Source organism: Suncus etruscus, chromosome 2 (assembly GCF_024139225.1).
Source record: "Suncus etruscus isolate mSunEtr1 chromosome 2, mSunEtr1.pri.cur, whole genome shotgun sequence".
Lineage (NCBI taxonomy): Eukaryota > Metazoa > Chordata > Mammalia > Eulipotyphla > Soricidae > Suncus > Suncus etruscus.
Window position 1 is genome coordinate 44,996,599 of NC_064849.1, and position 27,658 is coordinate 45,024,256.

Below are 27,658 nucleotides of genomic sequence, written 5' to 3' on the forward strand. Positions count from 1 at the left end.
GTAAGGTATATGAGGTACCTGGGCTACCTCTCCAGCCCAGTGATGCGTTGTTAAATATGACTAAAGGAAAAATCATAAAAGAATCATACAATTGCACTTCACTAAAATTTAGAAAAAATCTGCTTTTGGTAATGTGGGACAATAAGTCATCAGTAAAAAAATGGTAAAAACATCTGTTAACAGCTGTAATTCAAAACAAAGGACCCTTCCTATTCGACAAAATGATCAAATTAATTAAAATCTAGTAAAAAAACAGTAACACCTCACATACCAGAGACAGATGGCAAAGAAGTATCTGAAAAAAATGTCCATATTACTAGCTACCATTACATATCTGTCAAAAGTGGTTAAAATCATAACTCTGAACACACCAGAGGCTTTTGAGAACATCCAGTACCAGGAACACTCAATCATGATAAGGGAGACAGAAAAGGCAACTACATTGATTACCTACAGCCTCTTGGGCGGCATCTCAACAATTTCTTTTTTTTTTTTTTTTTTTTGGTTTTTGGGCCACACCCATTCGACGCTCAGGGGTTACTCCTGGCTATGCGCTCAGAAGTCGCTCCTGGCTTGGGGGACCATATGGGACGCCAGGGGATGGAACCGCGGTCCGTCCTAGGCAAGCGCAGGCAAGGCAGGCACCTTGCCTCTAGCGCCACCGCCCGGCCCAACAATTTCTTATTAAATCAAATATACTCCTACCATACAATCCAGCCATTGCTTGTTGATATTTACCCAAAAGATTGAAAATTCATGTTTGTGGGGCCGGGCGGTGGCGCTGGAGGTAAGGTGCCTGCCTTGCCTGCGCTAGCCTAGGACGGACCGCGGTTCGATCCCCCGGCGTCCCATATGGTCCCCCAAGAAGCCAGGAGCAACTTCTGAACGCATAGCCAGGAGTAACCCCTGAGCGTCACAGGGTGTGGCCCCCCCCAAAAAACAAAAAACAAAAAACAAAAAAAAAAAAGAAAATTCATGTTTGTACAAAAACCCAACTACAGACTATTCTTTTTGGTGGTAGGGAGGGTTTAGGTATTGGGGGCCATACCCAGTGGTGCTCAGTGTCACTCCAGGTTCTTTTTTTTTTTTTTTTTTTTTTTGGTTTTTCGGGCCACACCCGTTTGATGCTCAGGGGTTACTCCTGGCTACGCGCTCAGAAATTGCCCCTGTCTTGGGGGTAGCCATATGGGACACCGGGGGATCGAACCGTGGTCCTTTCCTTGGCTAGCGCTTGCAAGGCAGACACTTTACCTCTAGCGCCACCTCGCCGGCCCCGTCACTCCAGGTTCTTAGCTTAGAAATTTCTCCTGGTTGGGCCAGAGAGATAGCATAGAGGTAAGGTGTTGCTTGTCTTGCATGCAGAAGGTTGGTGGTTCAAATCTGGACATCCCATATGGTCCCCCGAGCCTGCCAGGAGTGATTTCTGAGCATAGAGCCAACACTAACCCGAGCACTGCCCGGTGTGACCCAAAAGCCCCCCCCCCCCCAAAAAAAAAATTTCTCCTGGAAGACTTAGTAGACCAAATGGAAAGGTAAGAATGGAACCTGGATATATGCTGTACTATCATAGTACCCCAAGATATTTTATTCTTAATTGTCACAAATTGAGAGCAAAAGGTGCCCTTAAAAGAAACAAACAGGTAGGTCGTTTGCCTTGCATGCAGAAGGACGGTGATTCGAATCCCTTCACATACCAGATGGTCGGTCCCCCAATCCTGCCAGGAGTGATTTCTGAGCTTTGAGCCAAGAATAACCCCCAGAGTGCTGCTGGTGTGACCCAAAAACCAAAAACAAACAAACAAAAAAAAATTAGAAAGAAACAAACATGCAAGTAATTTGCTCTAGACATACATTAATCACATTAGCCCAGACTGGATCCTGGATGATGAAAGTAAACAACAAAAAATCTCTTAGAAAACTTATTTGAAGTACAAATGGAAAACACAAACTATGTTTAAGATAGATCTGAGAGCTCTGATACTGGGATGATGCCATCCATTCTTAGATGACAGGGAAATATTTAGCCATAAACTATTAACATTTACAACTAACTTTCAAATGATTCAGCAAAGGGGCTGGTATGATATACAGCAGATATGGGGCTTGACGAGCACATGGCAGACTTGGGTTCAATCTATACCTATTATGGTCTCTGGTGCCCTCCAAGAGTCCTACGCAGAGCTGCGTGGACCCAAAACACATTCAAAAAAATGAAAAATAACTGTCTCTTTGGGACAGCAACAGCACAGTGGGTTGGGTATTTGTCTGCATGTGGCTGAACTGGATTCAATCCCCTGCCTCATATAAATTCCCCAATCCCTCAGGAGTGAGCCCTGAGCACTGAAGGGTGTGGCCAAAAAACAGTAATAAAAAATGGTTCAGCAAATATGAAACACAAATAGCAAAGCCATAACTAAAACACTGAAGATATGTGGATATCAACATCAAAAATGATTAAAACATCATGACAACTTGACTGTTCTTTAAAAACTTTTTTGATGAAGCAACATAATTTTTATCGAAAGAAATTCAGAGATGTGAAGAAGGAAAGAGAAAAAGAGAGTGAGAGATAGATGTTTAAGAGAGCACAGGCTTGAAAAAGCAAACAAACCAAGATTATTCAAATTATCTGTCTAGTTGGAATCAGGACAAATAAAAACAAAAAGACTTTGGGGGTAAAAGTCTTTGTTAAGATGTCATATATCTTGGAAAATTTCTTTTTCTAGTGGATCTTTTTCATTTTCAATATTCCAATATGTTCTCTCTATATTTCTCCTTATTACTTGGGTTCAATCTACACCTATTATGGTCTCTGGTGCCCTCCAAGAGTCCTACGCAAGAATGTCTAAAACTGGTCCCAACATCTTCAACTTAACTCTTTACCCCATGTATATCAGGCATTCAATGTATCGTGACTGACATACAAAAGAGACAGGTCAAAACTAAAATTCAGGTATTGTCTACGTCCCGCTGTATCTCAAATTTAATCCAAACCATTCATCATCAAGCAGGAAGGCCAATAAATGATCCGAATATCAAACCTCACCTGAAAAACTAAAGACATTTTCAATGAAAATTCTTTCATCGTTTCAACTCAAGGAAGTCAAAGAAGTTGCATACCTGGTCTACATCCTTGGAACTGGAGCTCTGGTTTTCTCCCAGGACCCCAGGATGCTCATTTTCCCATGGTAATTTACTTTTTCCTTTTCCTGCACTTAATACTCTTCGGGTACAGATAGTTGGACTGTATGATCCATACATTTGCATGCTATCCCTCGTTTGATCACCAAAATGACAATGAGCACTCTGAGTTCTGTTACCAACCAAAAGCCAGTCTGTATCTGCTCCGTGTGCCAAATGGCTGGACCTACCCTGGGCTGAGGATGGCATGAGGACCGCATATTCCACAAATCCTTGTTCAGTTAACTTTGGGAGGATTTTCCTAGACAATCTGGCCTGAACAGCATTCATCACGCCATCTCCATTATCCTGCAATTCAACTGTATCCACAGCTTTGAAAAGGACACTGGTTTTACCCGAGCCCAGTGAGGATGCCAACACAGCAAAGGCCTCGAGAGCTGCGTGCCGCACCCTGCGTTTGCTATCCACAAGGGCTGGGGCAAGATCGAAAGACAGTTTGGGCAAGTCAAATTCCTCTTTGGGGTAAGTCAACAAGGAGCAAATGCACAGATTCACCACCTCCTCTCTCACTCGGGAATGCTTATGTTTGAGATGTTCCAGCAGCAAAGCCAGCACCTGTTTCGGACCTACTTCCTTCATGAGCTTTTGGAAGATCTTCGTGTACTCCTGCTTGACAACCAATTTGTTATCGGCAAGCACTTTGACCGAGGCGGCGATCACAGGGGCCAAAATCGGTTGCACCTGCTCACCCAGTCGCACCACCAGGGCATGAAGGACCTGCAGCGTTCCGTAGACGACTTTAAAATTAGAATCGTCTAACAAATGATACAGCAAGCTAATGAAACCGACCAGGCTAGAATGCGGGGTACAAGTGGGGTTACAGCGACCTATCACCTGTTTGAGCTCCTCCACGGCCAGAGTCCGGGTCTTGTAGTCGTCCTGATCTAACAACCTGGCGTGCAGCTCCTGCGGGATGATCCCGAACTTGAGATTGCTGGGGGCGAGGGCCACGGCACAGTTATTAGGGAAGGGGTCTGGGGGAGGAAACCCAGACGGGGTTTCCAGTTCCAGATAGCCGGGCAGCTGGCTTCCCAGCTGGGTCTCGAGGCGGCGATTGTAGAGCCTCCGCAGGGCCGAAGGGAGGCGGGCGATGTAGGACTGGAACCTGTCGGGGCCGAGCCGCTCCCCGATCTGCTGCAGGGCCGAGAAGGCGGCCTCGGCTTCCTCCTCGAGTTCCGGACAGCTCAGCTTGCGGGCGAGGGCGAGGACCACGTCGGTGAGGTCGAGGCCCGGCAGCAGCTCCTCGGGGGCCAGCAGGAGAGGGAACAGGAGGGCCGTGGCGGCGCGGAGGCGCGCGTCGCTGCTCTCCAGCCCGTCCTGGACGAGCGTCCGCAGCACGGGGCCCGCGCTGCGCTGGAGGCAGGCGTGCAGGAGGTGCAGCGCGTCTTTGCGCACGCCGGCGTGCTCTTCGCGCAGGGCGCCCACGAGCTGCGGCAGGAGCGCCGGGCCGAAGGCGTCGTCCAGCCGGCCGGCCTCGCCCTGGCCCCGGAGCACGTCGGCCAGGAGCTGCAGGCACAGGCGCTTCTCGTCGCTGCGGCCGTCCAGCAGCACCCGGCCCAGGGCGCGGTACAAGGCCTCCTTCCGGCGCGGGAAGCCCAGGCGGCCGCCCCCGCGCCGGGGCAGCGCGGCCTGCAGCGCCTGGAAGGCTTCGGACGGGTCGGGCACCGTCCTGAGCAGCTGCAGCGGCCGCGCGTCGTCCTCGGCGCCCCCCGCGGCCCAGCCGCCCGCCACGGCCTCGGCCGGCACCAGGAGGCCCGAGCGCAGCGGCAGCGGCGGCGGCGGCGGCGGGCAGGAGCCGTGATCGCCCGCCGCGCCCCGGCAGCACAAGTTCTTCTCTCCTCTCATGACGCCCCCGGCGCGACGCGCATCAGTCTCTGGAGGAGGAGGAGAAGGACGACGACGGCGGCGGCGAGCGGGGCGCGAAGCGGCGGCGACGGGCAGCGGCGGCAGCACGAGCAGCGCGGAGGACGCGGCCGCCATGGAGGGTCTTCGGCCGGCGGAAGCTGGAGCCCACCATCGTCTCCGAAGGGTTCGATGGCGCCCCGCCTTCCCGTTCACTCGCCCGACGCCCGAGCTAGCTCGCTAGCGGAGGAACCAGACCCGGCTCCAGCAATTCCGGCAAAATGGCCCCCGCCCCAGCTCCCGATTCCCCTCAGCAGCAGCCACCGGGCGTAACCAGGGCGGCCACGTGACCAAACCGAGCGCTTCCATGGTGATGCGCCCGGCGCGGACCGCCCCCCCGCTCCCCTTTGGCCCGGAAGTTAATCTGCCGTGAGGCATGATGGGACATGGAGTCTACGTCTCTCTCTCTCTCGCTCCTCCCCACTAGGGCGAAGACTCGCTAGCGCCTGCTCGAGAGCGAAGCTAGAGAACGTCGCGAACAGAGCGGTCTCGCGAGATCTTAGACCTCGCGGGATCTTAGAAGGGAGCTGGGCTAAGGTTTGTTGTGTTGTTTTTTTTCAGGCGGAAGTGACGCACTGCGGGTTCTGGGCGGACATTCTCCGCCCCTCCCGTAAGAACTGGGCTTTGGCTGTAAGCGAGTCAAGGGGAAGATTCCGCCTGCGCTGCAGTTTGTCCGCCGCTTCTCTTCCTGTCTCTGCTGGCGTGACTCCTGGGGTCTCAGGTATTTTTTTTTTCCCTTAGCCATTCTCTGCCGCCGCTTGTGCTTGGGCCTGGTTTTGCCCTAGCTCTGCCCCTGCTAAGTGGAAACAATGAAGGGAGAGCGAGAAAGAGAGGCGACATCTTCTGCAGGGCTCGTTCCCTTTGCAAACGCTGAGTGTGCCACGGCTCGACAGCCCGGGATCTGTGCGATCGAGCCTTTCTTTGGCCCGTCCACGGTTCTGATCCAGTTCTTGTTTGGGTTTTGTGTTTGCAACCCCTATCAGCCCTGCATTTCTGGGGACCCTTCCTTCGTCCAGTCTCTGTCATTCGCCAGTTCTCTTTCGATGGGGGAGGGTTCTTGTTTTGTTTTGTTTTTGTTCCTTGACTTCAGCACTTAAAGTTCTCTCTGGAAACGTGCGGAATTCTGCAGACTTAGACTTGGCTCTCCCCTAAAGCCCCCGCCCCCCCCAAAGGCGCCCCCCAAAGTTCCCAATTTCCCTGCAGGGTCTTCACGCAGCTCTGCCTTCTATTGCTTTCGGAAATAGATTTTTGTGGCAGAGATGGTTTCGTGCTAAGGGAATCCCGTCCTGGAGCTTTCCACCTGCAAGTTAGACATTGCTTTGTTTCAGAAGAGCTGGCGTTTGCTAACCATTTTCTTGTAAATAAGATTGAGGCGGATCTAAGACTTGGGCTGTCTGAGTGAGACTGAATTCGTGGGAGGGTGACAAAGATCTTTTTTTGCTTAATCTTTTTATTGTTTGTTTGTTTGTTTTTTTTTTTTTGGCCACACCCTGCGGTGCTCAGGGATTATTCCCAGCTCTAGGCTTTAGACTCCTAGCGGTCTGGGAGAGAGTGAGAGAGGGACCATGGATGCCAGGAATCAAACCTTGGCCAGCCCCGTACCAGAAAAGCTCCCTACCCGCTGTGCTATCTCTTCGTTTCGTATTATCGCTGTTTTGCTTTTCTTTTGAGAAATACTATGTGCATTTGGAACGAGCCAGAGTGACCAGTTAGGGCCCCTTGATGCTCTTCAAATGCAAGGGTCCATCCAGACCCTGCCCTCCAGTAGCCGGAATGTCATAGTCTTAGTTGAATGTATTCTAAAAAGACTCTTAAATACTTATTTCAATACTTATACGACAAACTTCTTTCATCAGTAATGTCTGATGATGTAGGTTCAGATCTAGTTGCCAGACTTAAAAGCAGAATTGAAGCGGGGTTGGGGGGGAGTGGAAGAGGTAGGAGGATGGGCTAGCACAATTTGAATATTACTTTTATTTCAGGAAATGTACAAATGCACATGAGTCTTGGGAGTGTATGCCCTTTTGAAAATTTTATTATTTTTGCTGCATGAGGTCTGGCGCACATCCAGCCTGCTGGGGTGGGGGAGCTAGTCCCATTAGGTTCTGGGGGTTTGCAGGGTGTCATGCAGTCACAAGGATTCTACCAGAATTTCCCTGTGCTGTTTCTTCTCTCTGGCACACATCCTTATATTTGAAAGAATTAGGCTATGGGACCGGGCCTGAGGGGCCTGAGGGGATAGTTCAGCGGTAGGTCATTTGCCTTGCATACCAACCCTGGATGGACCTCGTTCATTTCCTGGCACCAACTGGTCCCCCAGCCTGCCAGGTGCGATTTCTTTTCTTTATTTATTTTTTGGGGGGGAGGGAGGGTCACAGGCAGCGCCCGAGGGTTACTCCTGGCTTTGTGCTCAAAATTGATCGCTCCTGGGACCAGAGAGATAGCATGGAGGCAAGGCGTTTGCCTTGCATGCAGAAGGACTTTGGTTCGAATCCCCGCATCCCATATGGTCCCCTGAGCCTGCCAGGAGCGATTTCTGAGCATAGAGCCAGGAGTAATTCCTGAGCAGCACTGGGTATGACCCAAAAACAAAACAAAAAGATTAGGCTATATATTTTCACTTTGGTTATATGGTTGTTATTGTCATGAATTTCCCCAACTTTGGTTTGACTAACATCTCAGTAGACCAAGTAATATTCATCCCTACCTCCCACCCCAATGATGGGCATGGAATCCGGGTCATCCATCACACAGGCAAGACATCTTTGGTTTCGCCACAGTTTTAAAAATTTAAGGGTCAGGTGAAAGAATGTTAACCAAGAGATAATTATGGTAGTAACAATGAGAACAATATCTAATTCTCATAAACTCATTTATGCTTTTGGTCTCATGCTCAGACTTACAATCTAATTTCTGGTAGAGAATGCCAAATATGTTAGAGTGTATAAAGTAAAGTGTCAGTTTATGTTGGAGTAGTAGTGATCAGAATTTTGAGGCTGAAAAGCCAATGCACTTCTTTACTGTAATTAAGAAATTGGAAAGCCTAATGTAATAAGTAGAGATTGTATGATATCTTAGAATTCAAGAGAAGGAACTTTGCAAGTCTTGAACTGTATTTCATCATCAGAGTATGGTAGAAACTTAAGAATTACCCTTACTAGAGAGTACATTTCAAGGGATTTGGATACTTAAAGCAACCAGTAATCTTACTGAACAGAGCAACATGAATCTTCTAATTATAGTTTTGTTTCTCAAGATATAATAGAGTCAATCTGAGATAAAAGGAAACCAATTTATCCCATAGTCTCACTGATAAAATTATACATCATTATTAATTGAAGTTTTCTGTGAGGGAAGTTGAATTCTGGGAAAGAAATTAAGAAAAGAGCTGATATGATTAAGTATTTTTCTAATTTTTTTTCTAATTTTTATTTTGACCAAAGTGGCTTACATATCTTTCACAGTAATATTTTACGTACATATTAACATTGAATCAGGTGAATTCCCATCACCAAAGTTGTCTTCGCTCCACCCCTGTTCCCATCTTGCATCCCATATCCCCTACCCTCATCCCCCCGGCTGCTAGAATGAGTGGTCCCCTCTGTGTCTGGCTTACTACTTAGTGATCATACAACCGTTTGGTCTTGGTACCCGCCATTATTTCCCCCTCTATTTGAGAGGTGGAACTATATAGTTCAAGTTATGTGATTTTGTTTGAAGAAAAGAAAAGCAATAAAATGGGGCAAAAATCAAATAAGCCGAAAATGGGTGGAGTCCTTCTAGAGGTTCTCAACCTCAGTTTGAGAGAGGAAAGGGAAAAAAGAAGTGAAACCCCACAATAATACAAAAGGAAATGTCAAATAAAAAAATCCAGTAAACTACAGCAATAAGGACAAGCACCCCATAATAGCCACGGTCCTGAAATAAAAGCATGACAGAATGCAAAAAAGGAAAGAAAAAAGAAAAGAAATGGAAATGATAACTTCCATATTCAAGCCAAAACATAGCTGTCAAATAAATAAATAAATAAATAAATAAATCGATTATTTTTTTTTTCCTGCATTGGTACAGTAAATATTGGGGACATTAGAGAAGGAATTCCCTTGGCCTAAGAGATACAGGGTTTCTCCACATTTGAAGTATACTGTCATGGGAATAACTATAGAGTCCTTGCATGTTCATTTACTCTCCCCTCAGTGCCTTGTAGTGTATGGAAGACTTCTGCTCCGTCATGGGTGATAAAATCAGATCTCTGTATCTAGAGATCTTGGTATCTGCACAAGATCAAGGAATGGAGTTTATGATGATGTCTTTCTTTGTGGTTTTAGAAGTTCTGTTCCTTCACTATCGTTTTCATCCATCTTCTGTAGTTGGTGGTCTTGGTCATTGCGTTGATCCTAGTATGGAGCCTGGAATAGAGTCTTTCCTTATGTTTCCAGTAACCCGTTCAGTTGCAGTTGTCTCAGTCAGACCTCTGGAATTAGAGATCTTGATTGTTGTACAGATCGTAGACCAAATCCTAGAGTAGGATTTTTTATTGGTCCCAGGATACGTACTGCTCAGTCATCTTATTTTTCTAATTTTAAATCTTGTTTTACAGAAAAGTGACTTTAAAGTCTTTTAAAAGTAAACAATCAAAAACAAAAAAAGAAAAGGGGCCGGAGAGACAGCATGGAGGTAAGGCATTTGCCTTGCATGCAGAAAGTTGGTGGTTTGAATCCCAGCATCCCATATGGTCCCCTGAGCCTGCCAGGAGCAATTTCTGATCATAGAGCCAGGAGTAACTCCTGAACGAGGCCGGGTGTGACCCAAAAACAAACAAACAAACAAACAATCCTGGGGCTGGAGAGATAGCATGGAGGTAGGGCGTTTGCCTTGCATGCAGAAGGACCCTGGTTCGAGTCTCGCCATCACATATGGGCCCCTGAGCCTGCTAGGAGCGATTTCTCAGCATAGAGCCAGGAGTAAACCCCTGAGCGCTGCTGGGTCTGACTCTAAATAAATAAATAAACAATCCTCATTTCTAGTCATCATTTATTTTTTCATTGTTAAGATAATTGACTCCCAGTTGACTTTAGCACACTGTTTGGTAGCTTAGGTGTCAATTAAAAAGTTACTAAGCTCATAGCTTGACCTTTATTTTTAACAGCTTAGTTTTAGAGCTAAGATAATATGTTTGCAAATTTTATGTTGTAGACCATAAAATATCTGATACTTATTTTACCTAACATCATCTCTATATGGTGGATATGTATGTAACAGTAATGTTATTGAAAGTGAAATGCAATATTGGAATTTTTTTTTTTTTTTGGTTATTGGGCCACACCTGGTGATGCTCAGTGATTATTCCTAGCAATGCACTCAGAAATTGCTCCTGGCTTGGGAGACTATATGGGATGCTAGGGATCAAGACAGACAGAGATCTGTCTTGGGTTGTCCACTTGCAAGGCAAACGCCTTACCACTGTGCTATATTCCAGCCCCATTAGTTAAAAATTTTAAGTTAGAAGTAACAGCAATTACCAGTTTGTTCGGTAAATATTTTTAGCAGACAAACATTGTATAGGATTGTATTGTTTTTGTGTTTTGGGACCACTCCTGTAGGACTTCAGGGATATATGGTACCAGATGTCAAAGCTGGGTCAGCCATTGCAGGAGCCTTCTCCACTGATCCCTCTGGCCCTAGCTAGCATTGTTATATAAATACATACAACATACATACAAACAAATATAGCTTTTCACAGTACTATCCCTCTGGCCCTAACATTGTTATATAAATACATGCACTTTTTTGTTTGTGTTTTTTTGTTTTTGGGCAACACCCAGTGGCACTTGATTTTCTCTTAGGGGGGCAGGGGGCGGTATCACTTAATATTTTAATTGGCTATTAATTTGCACAAATATATGTTTTACATTGTTAAGTGAAAAAGTTCTTTTTTTCTTCAGATCGACAGCTAAGTGCACGATCCTGTTTATAGCATTAAGATAAGAAACAATATATGCAGTGCTATATTTTAAATGTCGCCATGGTTTTGTGGCACCCAGGTTTTTTATTCCCTTTGGAAACAAGTCCAAGTGGCTCTTTATGTCTTAAAGGTTGCCGACCCCTGGGTTAGAGGAAAAGAAGGGTGTGAACTCTGTGTAGTCAAGGAAATTAGCAGGGTGTGAGATCTGTGTGTTTAGGGAATTAGGGGAAAGCAGGGTATGTACTCTTATATTTAAGGGAAAGCAGGATGTCTGTTCTATGTATTTAGCTACAGGTGTGGCTCCAAAACAACTTTCTTCTCCCTAGACTCTACCCCCCCCCCCAAAGAAGGTAAAACCAGTTTTCATATGCTCTCACCTACCTCAACAATGATCCTAAGGACAGAAGTTAATCTCATTCAGCTAATGAGGATACAAAGCTTAATATAACAGGCTTCTTAAGAAAAAAAAAATAAAAACCCCAAATACAGACGTCAGAGCAGTGGTGCAAGCGGTAGGGCATTTGCCTTGCATGCACCAACCTAGGACAGACCGTGGTTCGATCCCCCAGCATCTTATATGGTCCCCCAAGCCAGGAGCAACCGGGTGTGGCCCAAAAACCAAAACTAAGACAAAACAAAACAAAACCCAAATACGATATTTTTCTCTTGGCCTACTAGAATTACATGGCATCCTGAATCCTAGCCAACCAGATCATGGACTTTTCCTTTGGGTGGGGGAACACTAAGAAAAGGATGGCTAGAGAGATGGTAAGGTGCTTGTTTTGCACATGGTCAACGCCTAGTCAGTCTCTATCATCCTATATGGCTCCCTGTGCACAGAGCCAGAAATAAACATTGAGCACTGCCAAGTATGTTCCCCAAATGAAATTAATTAAAATCCTGTATTCAGGGGTTTCAAACACGCGGCCTGCGGCCCTTCGTACAACATTTTGTGGCCCTGCCGTAGAGGAATCTTTTTTTTGTTTTATTTTGTTTTAGTTGTTTGGGTCACACCACCCAATGTTCAGGCTTACTACTGACTTTGCACTTAAGGATCACCCTGACTTTGTCTCCTGCGGCCCCTAGGTAAATTGAGTTTGAGACCCCTGGATTATCTGTTTATTCCTCCCTTCCCTCTGACTCTAATTCATGGACACCATCAGTCTTTTTATTGTTGCTATGGTTTTGCCTTTTCCAAAATGGCTAGTGTTTGGAATCATACAGTATATGTATGTATGTATGTGTGTATGTATGTATGTATGTATGTATGTATGTATGTATGTATGTATAAACACTATATATATATACATGGAAGGAGAGAGACTTTTCAGATTGTCTCTTTTCACTTGGTAGCAATTGGCATTTAAGTTTTTGTTTTTTTTGTTTTTGATTTTTGGGTCACACCCGGCAGTGCTCAGGGGTTACTCCTGGCTCCATGCTCAGAAATTGCTCCTGGCAGGCACGGGGGACCATATGGGACACCGGGATTCAAACCGATGACCTTCTGCATGAAAGGCAAACGCCTTACCTCCATGCTATCTCTCCGGCCCCGGCATTTAAGTTTATTCCCATGTCTTTTTTTTTTTTTTGGTCACACCCAGACATGTTCATGACTTATTTCTGGCTCTGCATTTAGGGATCACTCCTGACAGTGCTCAAAGAATTATTTTGATCCTTGAAATCAAACCAGATTCAGCCACAATGCAAACACATGCACCCTACTCAGGTGTACAATTATTCTGGCCCCACTTTCCATGTCTTTTCATGGAGAAAATCCCTCTTCCTCCAGCAGTAGTCAGGTTTTATGTACCACATTTTATTTATCTATTTAAGGACATGTTAGTTTTTCTCAGATATTGGCAGTAAGAAAAGTTCTTTTTTGGGGGGGGGATGGTTTCTAGGATTTTTATTTGAGCTATTACTAAATTAAATTACAATAAAGACATTTTTAGAAAAGGGAACAGATATTACATTGAAATGAATTTAATCTGTAAAAATTAATGAGATTCTGATTCAAGTATTTTGCTTTAAAGGCAATATTTAATTTAGAGGATTGTTTTAGTTGAATAAGTTGAATTACTTCTTTTTTTAAATTTTTATTGTGACCAAAGTGCATTACAAATAGTGACAATGAATGAGGGGCATTCCCACCACCAGTGCTATCCTCCCTCTGCCCCTGTTCCCAGGATGCATCCCATATCTCCCTCCTCTACCACCCAGATTACTAGTGCAACTTGGTCTAACAGCTTGTTGTAGATTGAGCATCTATTCCACTGTCATTGGAGATAAAAAGGATAAGAAAAAGGGGAGAAAAAAAATTGGTGACAACTACCAAAAAGAGAAAGAAGAGAGAGAGAGAGAAAAAAAAGAAAAACGGAAGAAAAAAGAAAAAATATGGACCCGGCAAATAAAAATAAAAAATAAATCTCTAAATAATAACCACAAAAGTGAAAAAGAATGAGAAAAGTGGAAGAAAAAAGAGAAGGAAAATAAAGTAAAAACTAACAAATCAAAACAAAACAAGAAAAAGTATGGGTGCTGGGGTGGTAGGGTTTGGCGTTCACCCCCACTTTTTTTTTTTTTGCATAGGCACAGTAAGCATTGGGGAAGAAAGGGAATTCCTGTGGCCTAAGAGATTCAGGGTTTCTCCATCCTTGCAGCATACCATCATGGAATCAACCCCTGACTCCATATATACTCATTACCCCATCCTAAAGGCTTTATTGTGATGCCAGGAAAGTTTCCTCTCGGTTGTGTGTGAGAAAATCAAGCCACTGTAGCTAGCGATCTTGGTATTTGCGCAGATTATAGGTCAGGGTCTAGGATAGAGTCTCTAGGTTCTAGAGGTTCCTATCCATCGTTGTTGTTGTGTTCAGTCTTCTGTAACACTTGCTCCCTCTTTTCATTCAGTCCCTAAGTCGAAGCCTAGGCTATTATGGATCCAAAGGTTCTGCTCAATCTCTGTTGTCCAAGTTGGGCCTCACAATAAGACATTTTGTTGTTGTTGTTGTTGTTTATATGTCCTGGGCTACAGCCTAGGGTAGGGTTTTCCTTATTAGTTCCAAAGTAGGTTCTGTTCAGTCACGGTTGTCAAAGTCAGTTTTCTGTTGTTGGTGCTCTTACTTTTCACAGTTCAAAGGACGATATCACTTCTGATTTCCATTTAGTGTTAGGTGATATGATAGGACAGCCTGGTCTTAGGTCAAGTTTTCCTTTCCTCATTGTCATATCAAAACTGGCACAAGTTGGTGCCAGAGTAGTATTATAAATCTACCAATGGAGCTTAGTTCCTGGTGGTGTTGCCCGGAGCTGTATCATTTCTACATCAGGGATCTGGGGTTTCGGATTGAACTAACACTATCCGATCTCCTGGGGACTGGTTATATCCACATGACACATGTTCAAGATGGGAGGCACCCTTCTGCTATAAAAAGTGAGTTCTTATCCCTAGAAGATAAGATCTTGTTTCTATGTCTATGGTTTCCCCTTTTGTTACTGTGCCCATACAAAAACGTATGGGGTAATACTGTGTTGCTGGTGCTATTCTGGGTAAGGATGACAGGCTGCACACACAGTCTCTGTCGTCTGGTTTTGTTCTGAGCTTTTTATCCCAGTCAAGGCTTTTTGTACCAAGCAGCACCAAAAATGGTAAGGATAGAGAAAAAAATGTATATATTAAAATAGAACAAATAAATAAAACTGAGTTAAAAAGAAAAGGTATTTGAATAAAACAAGTGGTGGAGGAGGCTACTTGTATATTTAGGAATACACATCTTAAGATGTATTGTTATACAGGTATTGAGCTTCCATAGGCAATATAAGACTCCCAATTAAGTCTTTTGATATATTCTTGTGGGGAGTAAAAGCCAAGGTACTTTTCGATTCACAGGCCTTGGAATTGAGTTTGAGAGATGCTTTGCTGCATTACGAGACCATATAGTGTCTTTGAACTGGGAGTTTTGCTGAGGCTGATTCCTGTATCGTGCAACAGTCCATGATTTGGTGGGGGTGAGAGGGGCCATCAAGCATGACTCAGCAGGCGTGCTGGTTGTAGTTCTTTGCCAAGGCATGAGAACTGGGACCCAGAGGGTGTCTTTCACTGAGGAGCTGGAAGGTGGTCTGTTGGGGCAGGAGGTCAATCTTGGTGCCTACCGAGTTAGGAACTGAGGGTAAAGAGGGTTAAATTAGGGGAAGATAACGGATCAGGATTGGGAGATGAGGGGATAGAAGAGACACAGGGGTAGGGGTGAGGCAATACATGACAGGGGCTATATACAAATATATATATGTATATATATGTATATATATATATATATATATATATATATATATATATATGAATTTTTTGTGATTTTGGCTTGGAGTCAGTATGGAAAGTCACGTCCATAGATCTATCTTCAAAGATCTATTTGAGTGTTATCCTCTAAATCTTTGGTATTCCGTTTCCTTTCCTAGGAACCGTCTAGAATAAAGAACATTTTTAGATAATGCTTAAAAAATATATTTGTTTTGATGGCCCGGAGAGATAGCACAGCAGCGTTTGCCTTGCAAGCAGCCGATCCAGGACCAAAGGTGGTTGGTTCAAATCCCGGTGTCCCATATGGTCCCCCGTGCCTGCCAGGAGCTATTTCTGAGCAGACAGCCAGGAGTAACCCCTGAGCACCGCCGGCGAGTAACCCCTGAGCACCGCCGGGTATGACCCAAAAACAAACAAACAAAAAATATATATACATATATATATATATATTTGTTTTGAAAAATATATATTTGTATATTTGTTTTGAAAATGTATATTTGGTTATGAAAATGAGTATTAGTAAAAAAGACACTGCTGCAGGGGGTCCAGTATGAATACGGGAGGAGTTTCCCTCCTCACCCCAGAGCCCAGTTCCCAGACCTGGCCCTGAAGACCAGTTTGGCATGGGGGGGACCTCGGTCTCCTGGACTAAGTGGTCATCCCAGGAGGCCATTGGCCAGCTGTCTTCCCAGATTCCCAGCCATACCCGTAGGAGAGGAGCAGGGATCCTGGCATGTGGGATCATCTGGGTCCAGCTGCAGCCTTTCTCTCCAGTTTGAAAAAGCATGGGGTTGGAGTTTCCCTCCTCCCCCCTCCCCCCAGAGCCCAGTTGCCAGACCTGGCCCTGAAGACCAGTTTGGCATGGGGGGGATCTCAGTCTCCTGGACTAAGTGGTCAGCCCAGGAGGCCATTGGCCAGCTGTCTGCCCAGATTCTCAGCCGTACCCGTAGGAGAGGAGCAGGAATCCTGGCATGTGGGATTGTCTGGGTCCCAAGAAAAGTTCTATAAACATTCATGTGCAGGTTTTTGTATGATGTTCATTTTTTAATTTAATGTCATTTGAGTATATTCACTTGGCCTTTTAAATAGATGATCAAGTAGAGGTTAGCATCAGATTTTATTGATGTTAATTTTTGTTCGTTTATTTTTAGGCAACATCCACCATGCTAAGGGTTACTCCTTTTTAAATTTTTGGGCCACACCTGGCTCTTCGCTCAGAAATCGCGCATGGCAGGCTTGAGGTGAGGGAAACTATATGAGATGACAGGGATTGAATATGAGTTGGCTTGTGTACAAGGCAAACACCATACCCAGTGTGCTTTCATTACAGACTGGTGTTAATTTTTTGTTGACTTTGTTGGCAATAATGGTATTTTAAGTTTGATACCAAAATAATTAGTGATTCTTTGGAAATATGTATAAAGTGACGTAATTTTTTCTATTGAAAATTTATATTGATTAGTTGGGTTTTATGATTGAGGAAAATAGCTGCATAACTATGACAGTGTTTCAAGACGAATTTTTCTTTTAAGCAAGTTACTCCCTACATTTGCGTTTGATTTCAGTGGTTGCTCAGACATGAATTTAAAGGAGAAAAAAAAAAATAAGAATTGGCAGAGTTCATATCCAAAAGTCTATTGTCAAGAAACTTTGTGATTTGGAGGATATATTGCATAGTATTTCAGCCTCTATTTACTAATAGTTCAATAAAGAAGTTAAATTGCCAGCATCCCTTGTAACTCTTTAACACCTCTGTCTAGTATGTAAAGTATTAAAAAATCAGTTGAAGGGCAAAGAAACAGAACAGATTTATTTTATACTATTTGTAAAAGTGTCATAGAAGTTAGTTTTTTTTTTTTTAACTAATGGGTCTTGTGTTTTGTCTTTTTAATAGATGGACCGCACATCCCCACCCTACATGCTTGCTAATTTAACCCACTTACATTCTGAACAACTTCTTCAGGGCTTGAATCTTCTTCGTCAACATCAGGAACTCTGTGACATCGTTCTTCGAGTAGGCGATGTTAAAATCCATGCACACAAAGTGGTACTTGCCAGCATCAGCCCGTATTTCAAAGCTATGTTCACTGGAAACCTTTCTGAAAAAGAGAACAGTGAGGTTGAGTTTCAGTGCATTGAAGAAACAGCTCTCCAGGCCATTGTGGAGTATGCCTACACGGGGACTGTTTTTATTTCACAAGACACAGTTGAATCTCTTCTTCCCGCAGCAAACCTACTCCAGATAAAACTTGTCCTGAAAGAATGTTGCGCATTTCTTGAAAACCAACTTGATCCTGGTAATTGTATTGGAATTTCTCGTTTTGCAGAAACTTACGGCTGTCATGATCTTTATTTGACAGCCACTAAATATATATGTCAGAATTTTGAAGCTGTTTGCCAGACTGAAGAGTTTTTTGAGCTTACACATACTGATTTGGATGAAATTATTTCCAATGACTGCTTGAATGTAGCTACTGAAGAGACTGTTTTTCATGCACTTGAGTCTTGGATCAAATATGATGTACAAGAACGCCAGAAATACTTAGCTCAGCTACTTAACAGTGTGCGTTTACCACTCCTGAGTGTTAAGTTTCTTACTAGACTTTATGAAGCAAATCATCTTATTCGTGATGATCGCTCTTGTAAACATCTTTTGAATGAAGCTCTGAAGTACCACTTTATGCCCGAACGTAGACTCTCTCATCAGACAGTCTTGGTGACACGACCTCGGTGTGCTCCCAAAGTACTCTGTGCAGTAGGAGGAAAATCTGGATTGTTCGCTTGTTTGGATAGGTAAAGACTTTCTTTAAAAAATGTTTCTAGGGGCCTGGAGAGATAGCACAGCGGCGTTTGCCTTGCAAGCAGCCGATCCAGGACCAAAGGTGGTTGGTTCGAATCCTGGTGTCCCATATGGTCCCCTGTGCCTGCCAGGAGCTATTTCTGAGCAGACAGCTAGGAGTAACCCCTGAGCAACGCCGGGTGTGGCCCAAAAAACCAAAAAAAAAGAAATGTGTCTAGTAGGTTTTATGCTTTTAAAATATGCTAATTATCTATATATTAAAAATAATTTGAGGGGAAATAGTACAATAGCACTTGCCTTGTATGGATTTGACCCTTATTTGATTGCTGGCACGTCATAAAGTTCCCCAACTACTGCCAGGAGTAAGTCTTAGAACTGTGCCCAGTGTGGCCCAATAATAATAATAATAATAATAATAATAATAATAATAATAATAATTTGATTATTTATTTTTACTTTCTTTGTTGCTTTTTAGTTTTTTCCTTTCTTAATTCTATATTCCTTACTTTTGCAGTCTTAACTCCTACACTACTACTTTATTTAGTTTTTTCAATCATGCTGTCATATATTATCTACAGTACTTTTTTAAATTCTTTTTTTTTTGTTTGGCCACTCCAGTGGTGCTCAGATCTTACTTCTGGCTCTGTGCTTAGGGATCACTCCTGGGGGCTCAGGTAACCTAACCATATGGAGTGCTGGGGATTGAACTTGGGTTGGATGCATGCATGGCAACTATTCTATCCACTATACCCTCTCTGGCTTTAACAATTTAATCTAAATTCTTGTTACTTTTCTATTTTATGTTTGTTTTGTTTTGCCTTAGAAAACTACTTACATCTTAAAGTCAGACTAAGTCTGAAGTTATTTATTATTTCAAATTATATTAAAGTTATAGGATGATGCTTATAAGAGCTATAAGTTAAGAGTTATAAGTTAGAAGAGCTAGGTATCTTGGATAAAGGATGCTTGAAGAAAAGAATGTATTGGAGTGAATTCATTTAATTAGAAGAGCTATCAACAAGAAAAAATGGAGGGGTCAGAGTTCTAGTATAGATGAAAGACACTTATCTTGCACACAGCCAACCTGGATTCAATCCTCAGCATTTCATATGATCCCTCAAGCTTGCCAGGAGTGGTCCCTAAGTGCTGAGCCAGGAATAACCCCTTAGCACCACTGGCTGTGGCCCAAAAGCCCTTCTTCCCCTACAAAAATGAAGAAGTAGAATACTGGTACAAAACATGACATTTATATGACATTTATTTTCCTTAAGTACTTTTTAATTATTGTAGCAGACAGTGATTTTTCTTCTCTAACATAGTAAAGTTGTCAAACTGTTGTTAAAGCCAAATTGTAGGGGCTGGAGTAATAACACAGCAGTAGGGCATTTGCCTTGCCTGTAGACTACCCAGGACAGACCTAGGTTTGATTCCCCGGCATCCCATATGGTCCCCCGAGCCTGCCAGAGAGATTTCTGAGCACAGAGCCAGGAGTGGCCCCTGAGTGCTGCCAGTGTGGTCCCAAAATATAACAGTAAGCCAAATTATAAGTATTACAGAATTTGTGAACATATGGTTTCTTCTTATAACTACTTATCTGTGCCACTATAGTGTAATTGTAGCCAGACAAATCAAATGATAAATGAATGGGCCTGGAGAGATAGCACAGCGGCATTTGCCTTGCAAGCAGCCAATCCAGGACCAAAGGTGGTTGGTTCGAATCCCGGTATCCCATATGGTCCCCCGTGCCTGCCAGGAGCTATTTCTGAGCAGACAGCCAGGAGTAACCCCTGAGCACCGCCAGATGTGGCCCAAAAACAAAAACAAAAAACAAAACAAAACAAAAAAAAATGGTAAGTGAATAAGTACATATGGTTTCCAGTTTAACTGTTCACAAAAGTAGCTAGTAGGTTGAATTTGATCGGAAAGTCTTGATTTGAAGAACCAAGTATTGAAATGTTCTTTACATGCAAATGTATATTGCAAACAGAACTAAATGTACCATTGGTTATCCCTAGACTATAATTGCTTCTGAAAATTGTGTTTACTATTAATTATTTCCTAATCACTTGCAAAAATTTAGATTTTGTGAAAGCTAGAGCAGAAAGGACTCCATTTTTGTACAGGTATTTTTGTAAAACCAACGTTAAATTTGCACTTAAGGTTAACAAGGCTGCTTCATTTATAGGCTATTATATTCAACAATAATGATGCAGATCCTAAGGCTTTATAAACCATACTGCCCTAGACATCAAGCCATAAAAAGACATAAAATTATCTGATATGATTTGGTTAATTAGACAAAGAGCAATGGGATTTAAAAATAGTGATTGAAATAAGAGAAAGAGGTACTTTTTGGTAGGAATTTGTGTTTTGGGTTACAAGGGTTGCAGGCAGGAAGTAGGATGAAAAAGTATAAATTTCATTTAATAACTAGGAATACTAAAGGGACAATATGATGGCAAGGAAGAGGCAACAAAGACAGTGATATAGCCTAATAATAACATATGATAGTCTAATAATAATTGAAATGAACGGAAGTTTTCGAGGCGGGGGAGAGAAGGAAAAAACCCCGGAAATTTACTATTTGTAACAGAAAACACCTCTCCCAGGGCCTGAGAGATAGCACAGTGGTAGGGTGTTTGCCTTGCATGCTGCCATTCAGGATGGTGATTTGAATCCCGGCATCCCATATGGTTCCCTGTGCCTGCCAGGAGTAATTCCTGAGCACCATCAGGTATGACCCAAAAACCAAAAAAAAAAAAAAGAAAAGAAAAGAAAACATCTTATCTTTAGTGTCTGTAGGTAAAATATAGAATAGATATTACTTTTGAGCCAGCTCTAGCAAAAATGCTGTTTTCTCTGTTTTCTTAAATACTTTAGCTATTTACTTAGTCCATGACTGTAAATGATCAGTGGAACATAATTAAAGAAACACATACCCATCTTCAGTGAACTTGGGGCGTCTTCTCACTCCACTAATCTCTGTACTTAACCTGATCAGTTCACTCTTTCACTTTCTCCATATTCTTACAACAGTTGTCACAAATTCATAAATATTTGCTAAGTTGGAATGCATGACATGGTTTAGTGTGGCTTTTGCTTATACTTGATTATTTATTTATAAATAAAAAACTTTTTTTTCTTTTTATTCTTTAGTGTGGAGATGTACTTCCCTCAGAATGATTCTTGGATTGGGTTGGCACCCCTAAACATTCCTCGTTATGAATTTGGAATATGTGTTTTAGACCAGAAAGTTTATGTTATAGGTGGTATAGAAACTAATGTACGTCCTGGCTTCACTATTAGAAATCATGAAAATTCAGTAGAATGCTGGAATCCTGATACAAACACCTGGACTTCTCTTGAGAGAATGCATGAGAACCGAAGTACCCTTGGAGTGGGTGTGCTTGCAGGAGAACTTTATGCTCTAGGTGGTTATGACGGACAGACATATTTACAGTCCATCGAGAAATATATTCCCAAAAAAAGAAAATGGCAACGTTTGGCACCAATGAATACAACAAGAAGTTGTTTTGCTGCAGCTGTATTGGATGGAATGATATATTCAATTGGTGGGTATGGACCTGCCCATATGAACAGGTATTTTTCTTATTGATATGTTTTTCTTTTTTCAATGTTAATAGTGATTAGATTTTAAACTATTTGTGTATGGGTGAATTTCCTTTTAGTTTTTAATATTGATAGGCATTAGGAAATTTAATTATTAATAAAATTCTTCTTTGTACCAAGAGTATAATTGGAATTTGTGTACTAGAGGATTTAATACAAAACTCACATTCTAAGAATTCAAATCCCTCTTACTAAAGTTTTTTTTTTTTTTTTTTTTTGGTTTTTGGGCCACACCCGGTGGTGCTCAGGGGCTACTCCTGGCTGTCTGCTCAGAAATAGCTCCTGGCAGGCACGGGGGACAATATAGGACACCGGGATTTGAACCAACTACCTTTGGTTCTGGATCAGCTGCTTGCAAGGCAAACACCGCTGTGTTATCTCTCCGGGCCCAATCTTACTAAAGTTTATATTCATTTTTTCAGTGCAAATTAACGATATCTTAAAATTCTAAATTTGAGAGGCTAGAGCGATTGCACAGTGGTAGGATGTTTGCCTTGCACGTGGCCAACCCCGGATGGACCTGGGTTCAATTCCCGGCATCCCAGATGGTCTCCTGAGCCTGCCAGGAACGATTTCCGTGCACAGAGCCGGGAGTAACCCCTGAGTGCTGCCAGATGTGATTCCAAACCCAAAAATAAATAAATAAAATAGAACTCTAAATTTGAAAAGACAAAGTTAAAAAATTTTAGATTTGAGGTGTTATACATATGAGTGTAACTTTGTGTAAATCAACAGTTTTTGCATTGCGTAATAGAATAAAGTAAAAATATAACTTCTATATGTTTACACAATGTTTTAATACATCATACACATAAATCCTTACTGGATCTTTTTTTAATTTTATTTTGGGGCCACATCTGGCATTGTTCAGGGTTATTTCTGGCTCTGTGTTCCGGAACTGCTGGCAGGCTCCAGGGACCATTTGGGATGCTGGAGATCAAACCTGGGTCAGCTGTGAGCAAGGCAAATGCTCTACCTGCTGTGTTTGGTTCAGGTCCCTCTCCCTCCTTCCGAGTTTCTCTTGAGACTCTTATTTTAGAAAAAGTATATAGCATTATGCATCTAAGTTGTTCTAGAATGTGAATTTTGTAGTAGCCTCTGAATAAATGAAAAATATTTATAAGGACAAAAAATTACATAACTAAGCTAATTTTTATTTTGGGACCAAGGCATGACTTATAAACCTAAATTTTATAATTAATAATTTTAGTTTTGAGGTACAGAGAAAATATAGTGGTAGGTTGCTTGCCTTGCTTGTCATCCACCTGACTTCTTGCTATCACCTATTTGGTTCCCTAATCACCACAGGAGTGATCCCAGAATACAGAACCAAAAGTAAGCACAATACAGCTGGGTATGCAACCCCCTAGTTTTGTTTTTAATTTATCATTTTTTTGTCCAGTGATTTTGCTTTAATAAATTCTAATGCTCTTTCAGTGACAGTTGCACTAGAATCAATGGTGTAGTCTCTATTAAGATTATGCCTGCTTTGAGTAATCAGAATTAGAATCAGAACAAATATAACAAGCTTTCCTTTGTGCCCCTCCAGGGCAAAGCATAGACTTAATTTTTAAGTCTTTCTGGTTTTTTTGGTTTTCCTGGGTTTTCTTAGAGAGAGACTTGTTTTGGAAATTTTTATTGGATTTTTACTTTCCTAGCACAGCTGAAAATTTCTCTGAAATGCCAAGATTTCTCTGAAATGCACACTTGACTTAAACTCCTGAATTCTAAATCACTCTAAGATTACTATGACTAGCATTGTTATAAAGTGTCACTATGAATTCTGTAGAGAAAAAGTAAATCCTACTCATTATTTCTCTGTATCTGTCCTGGGCTTTGTTTTGTTTTGGGTTGGTTTGGTTGTTCTTCAGCCGCACCTTGAAGTACTGATGGTTTACTCCAGGCTCTGCACACAGAGCCTTGAGTAAAGTGCTTAGAGGACTCTTGGTGTGTCGGGATTAAATCTGGATCAACCTTTAACCAAATCAAGTGCCCTACCCCATGTATATAACTCCTGCCCATTTGCTCTGATTTTTAGCTTTGTAAAAGACCCTTAGTATTTCTAGAAAATAATTTACCTTCAGGTTGGAATTTTAAGGTTCTCTATATGCTCTTCATCAGATTGTTCTTTCATAAATCTTTTGACATTAAATTATCCCCATATTTGTAGATTAAAAATAATGATTTATTGGGTTGGAGCGATAGCACATTGGTAGGGCGTTTGCCTTGCATGCGGTCAATCCCAGATGGACCCTGGTTCGATTCCTGATATCCCATATGGTCCCCCGAGTCTGCCAGGAATGATTTCTGAGCGCAGAGCCAGGAGTAGTAGCTCCGTAGTCCTGCTGAGTGTGGCCCAAATACTCATGCTCAAAGTAATAATTTATCAAGAATTACAAAGTGTAGTAGGGAGGAATCATTCAGATCTTGGTGGTATTATGCTTAAACTTGAGTTTTTTGACTGTACAATTGCTTTTACAATATAATGGACTAGCATATGGAAATTGTATCCAGTCTACCAAGTATGCACTTATTCTTGCAGTAATACCAGCAAAATAAGAATATTTGGGACAAACAACTCATATTTTATGTAACTTTGTTGAGATTATCTACGTATGTGTTTTGGTGGCTGAGTATTTGTCCTCCATGTGTGAGCAATGTATTTTGCTCCTGCAATGCAAAAAAATAGACTTAATTGTGGTTGGATTTAATTTGACTTTAGTATGAAGTGACACAAAGGGCATGTAATTAATAGATTTTTTTGTGAATATTTACAGTGTGGAGCGCTACGATCCAAGTAAAGACGCCTGGGAGATGGTTGCATCTATGGCAGACAAAAGGATTCACTTTGGTGTTGGTGTTATGTTAGGTTTTATATTTGTGGTGGGTGGACATAATGGTGTCTCTCATTTGTCAAGCATTGAAAGATATGATCCTCATCAAAACCAGTGGACAGTGTGTAAACCAATGAAAGAACCCAGAACAGGTAATAATTATTCATTTCAAATAAATTGGGGAATATTTTTATGGTAATAGTGCTTAGAATTATCCCTTGGGATGCAACATTGTTTGCCCATTGGGGGGGCATTTTTTTTAGAAGTTTATTTTTATTTATTTTATTTTTTAATGATTTTGGGGGTGTTGGGCCACATTTGGTACCCAGGACTTCTTCTCTTGACTCTGCATTCAGGGATCACTCCTGGTAGGCTCAGGGACCATATGGGGTACTAGAGATAAACCTGGGTCGGCTGTGTACACATCAAGTACCATACCTACTGTATTGTCTACTGTCTCTTCAGCCTCATGAGTGTAGTTTTTCTTTTTTTTAATATAATTGAAAAAAAATTTTGTGTCAAATTTGAGACTAGTTTGTTGTTGTTTTTGTTGTTTGTTTTGGGGCCACACCTGGCAGTGCTTAGGAGTTGTTTTTGGCTGTTCGCTCAGAAATCACTCCTGGAAGGCTCAGGAGCCATCTGGGATTCTGGGGATCCAACTGTTTGCTATACAGTTTCTAAGATATTAGATGGGGGACAAAAAAAGAAAACTTGGTATAGGTTTTTAGAAATATATGTAATAAAGAAGAATTTTTAAAGCATAAATTATAATTACATATTTCAGATATTTTGATATACTTGAAAGCTTGATAAATCAGTACTTTTAAAAATAAGTTATGTTGGGGCTGGAGAGATAGCATGAAGGTAAGGTGTTTGCCTCACATGCAGAATGTCGGTGGTTTGAATCCCGGCATCCCATATGGTCCCCGAGCCTGTCAGGAGCTATTTCTGAGTGTAGAGCCGGGAGTAACCCCTTCTCCCGGGTGTGACCCAAAAACCAAAAAAAAAAAAACAAAAAAAAACAAAAAACAACAACTTATTTTGGGCTGAAGTGATAGTACAGCAGATAGAATGTTTGCCTTGTATGTGGCCGACCGAGGTTCGATCACCGACATCCCAAAGGGTCCCCTAGATTCAGAGTGATCCTTGAGCACCACCAGGTGTGTCCCCAAAACCAAAATATATTTGTGTGTGTGTGTGAACATAAAATGAGATGGGAGAATATGGAAGGCTATAAATTATATCAGTGGTCTTCAAACTATGGCCCGTGGGCCACATATTGTATTTGTATGTTTTGTTTCTTCATTGCAAAATAAGATATATGCAGTGTGCATAAGAATTCGTTCATAAGTTTTGTTTTTACTATAGTCAGACCCTCCAATGGTCTGAGGGACAGTGAACTGGCCCCCTGTTTAAAAAAAAAGTTTGAGGACCCCTGAACTATATTCTTAATATTTTACTGTTTTGGAATAGAGGTAAAGAAAAATTGGAGACTTTCTTGTATTAAGTACTACTTCTTTTTGTTTGTTTGGGTTGTTTGGGTCAAACCCAGCAGTGCTCAGGGGTTACTCCTGGCTCTACGTTCAGAAATCGCTCCTAGCAGGTTCGGGAGACCATATGGGATGCCAGGATTCAAACCACCATCCTTCTCCATGCAAGGCAAATGCCCTACTCCATGCTATCTCTCCAGCTCATTAAGTACTATTTTTTAAATAAGTGTATATTGTCACTTGTTTAATTAGCAATTAAATGTTGAGATGTATTTAGGAAAACATTAAAATACAGGTTCTTGGCCGGAGTAGTGGCACAAGTGGTTAAGGCATCTGCCTTGCCTGCGCTAGCCTAGGACAGACCACAATTCTATCCACCGGCATCCCATTTGGTCCCCAAAGCCAGGAGCAATTTCTGAGCACATAGCCAGGAGTAACCCCTGAGCGTTACCAGGTGTGTTCCCCCCTCCTACCCAAACACAGATTCTTTAATTTTATTGGGCCAGAGGGAAGGTACAGCAAGTAATGTGCTGACGTTGTATGTGGCCAACCCAGGTTTGATCCCCTGTACCTCACAGGCCCCCTGATCACCTCCAGAAGTGATTCACTAATACAAACAAACAAAACCAAGCCACACATTATTCATGTTTATAGAGTTCTGCTTAATGACATTTCCCCTACTCATCTTTTCTAGGAGTTGGTGCTGCAGTAGTGGATAATTACCTTTACGTTGTCGGTGGTCACTCAGGGTCTTCCTATCTGAATACTGTGCAAAAATATGACCCTATCTCAGACACATGGCTGGATTCAGCAGGCATGATTTACTGTCGCTGCAACTTTGGTTTAACTGCGCTTTGACAAGAACAGACTTGTGGAAATAACTGGTGAAGAACCTTGAATCGCATGAAAGAATGCTTACTATTTTGAAACTCAAAAGCTGTATTGCTTTGTTTTTAACTTGAAATGGCATGAGGACTCAGAATTCTATTGGGTACTTTGAACAAGTTAGCTTCTTCATTATACACAAATCAATAATCAAAAGGAAAAAAAAAGGCCTTGCAAACTGAGTTGTGCACACATATACACACACACATACACACATACACACACACCACACCACACACACACACTAGTACTGGTATAGAGTAGTTCTGTATTCTTTAGTGTACATATGGAGAAAGCCTTGATGCTTTTAGTTTGTTTCTATTTTATCTCTCCCTTCTTAATAAGCTCTATGATTTACTAGGATGAGAGAAGCTTTGATGCTGAGGTATACTGAATGACAGAACAGAGTGCTAATGCTATCTTTTGGATATAAATTCATATGCTTCACATTTTAAATAATAAAGGGCTGCTTTTTCCATCCCTGGTACTTTGTAAAGGTTGTAAATTACATGGCATAGTGAGTCAACTAGATATTCTTTGTACAAAAGACTTTCAGGTTTGGGATGTGCAGTAAGTTTCAAAATATCTTTACTTTCCTATTTGAGGCCTATTTTAAGAAAGATTTATGCCTCTTTTATATAGGCAGGTTTGTGC

The 27,658-nt window shown here is 42.1% G+C and overlaps 2 protein-coding genes across 2 annotated transcripts in view; one reads left to right on the forward strand and one right to left on the reverse strand.

Annotated features, from left to right (window-relative positions):
• TOGARAM1 (TOG array regulator of axonemal microtubules 1) overlaps positions 1-5,181 on the reverse strand; it is an 83,667-nt gene extending 78,486 nt beyond the window's left edge. Inside the window, exon 1 of the mRNA XM_049768338.1 lies at positions 3,121-5,181. Within this exon, the coding sequence (XP_049624295.1) occupies positions 3,121-5,181 (2,061 nt within the window). The remainder of the gene's footprint in view (positions 1-3,120) is intronic.
• A 543-nt stretch (positions 5,182-5,724) lies between these two features.
• KLHL28 (kelch like family member 28) lies at positions 5,725-27,210 on the forward strand. The gene is made up of 5 exons (XM_049768342.1): positions 5,725-5,824; positions 17,260-18,158; positions 21,322-21,765; positions 24,573-24,781; positions 26,814-27,210. Exons 2-5 carry the CDS (start codon positions 17,260-17,262, stop codon positions 26,975-26,977), a joined length of 1,716 nt encoding a protein of 571 aa, XP_049624299.1. The 5' UTR covers positions 5,725-5,824; the 3' UTR covers positions 26,978-27,210.
• The last annotated feature ends 448 nt before the right edge of the window (positions 27,211-27,658 follow it).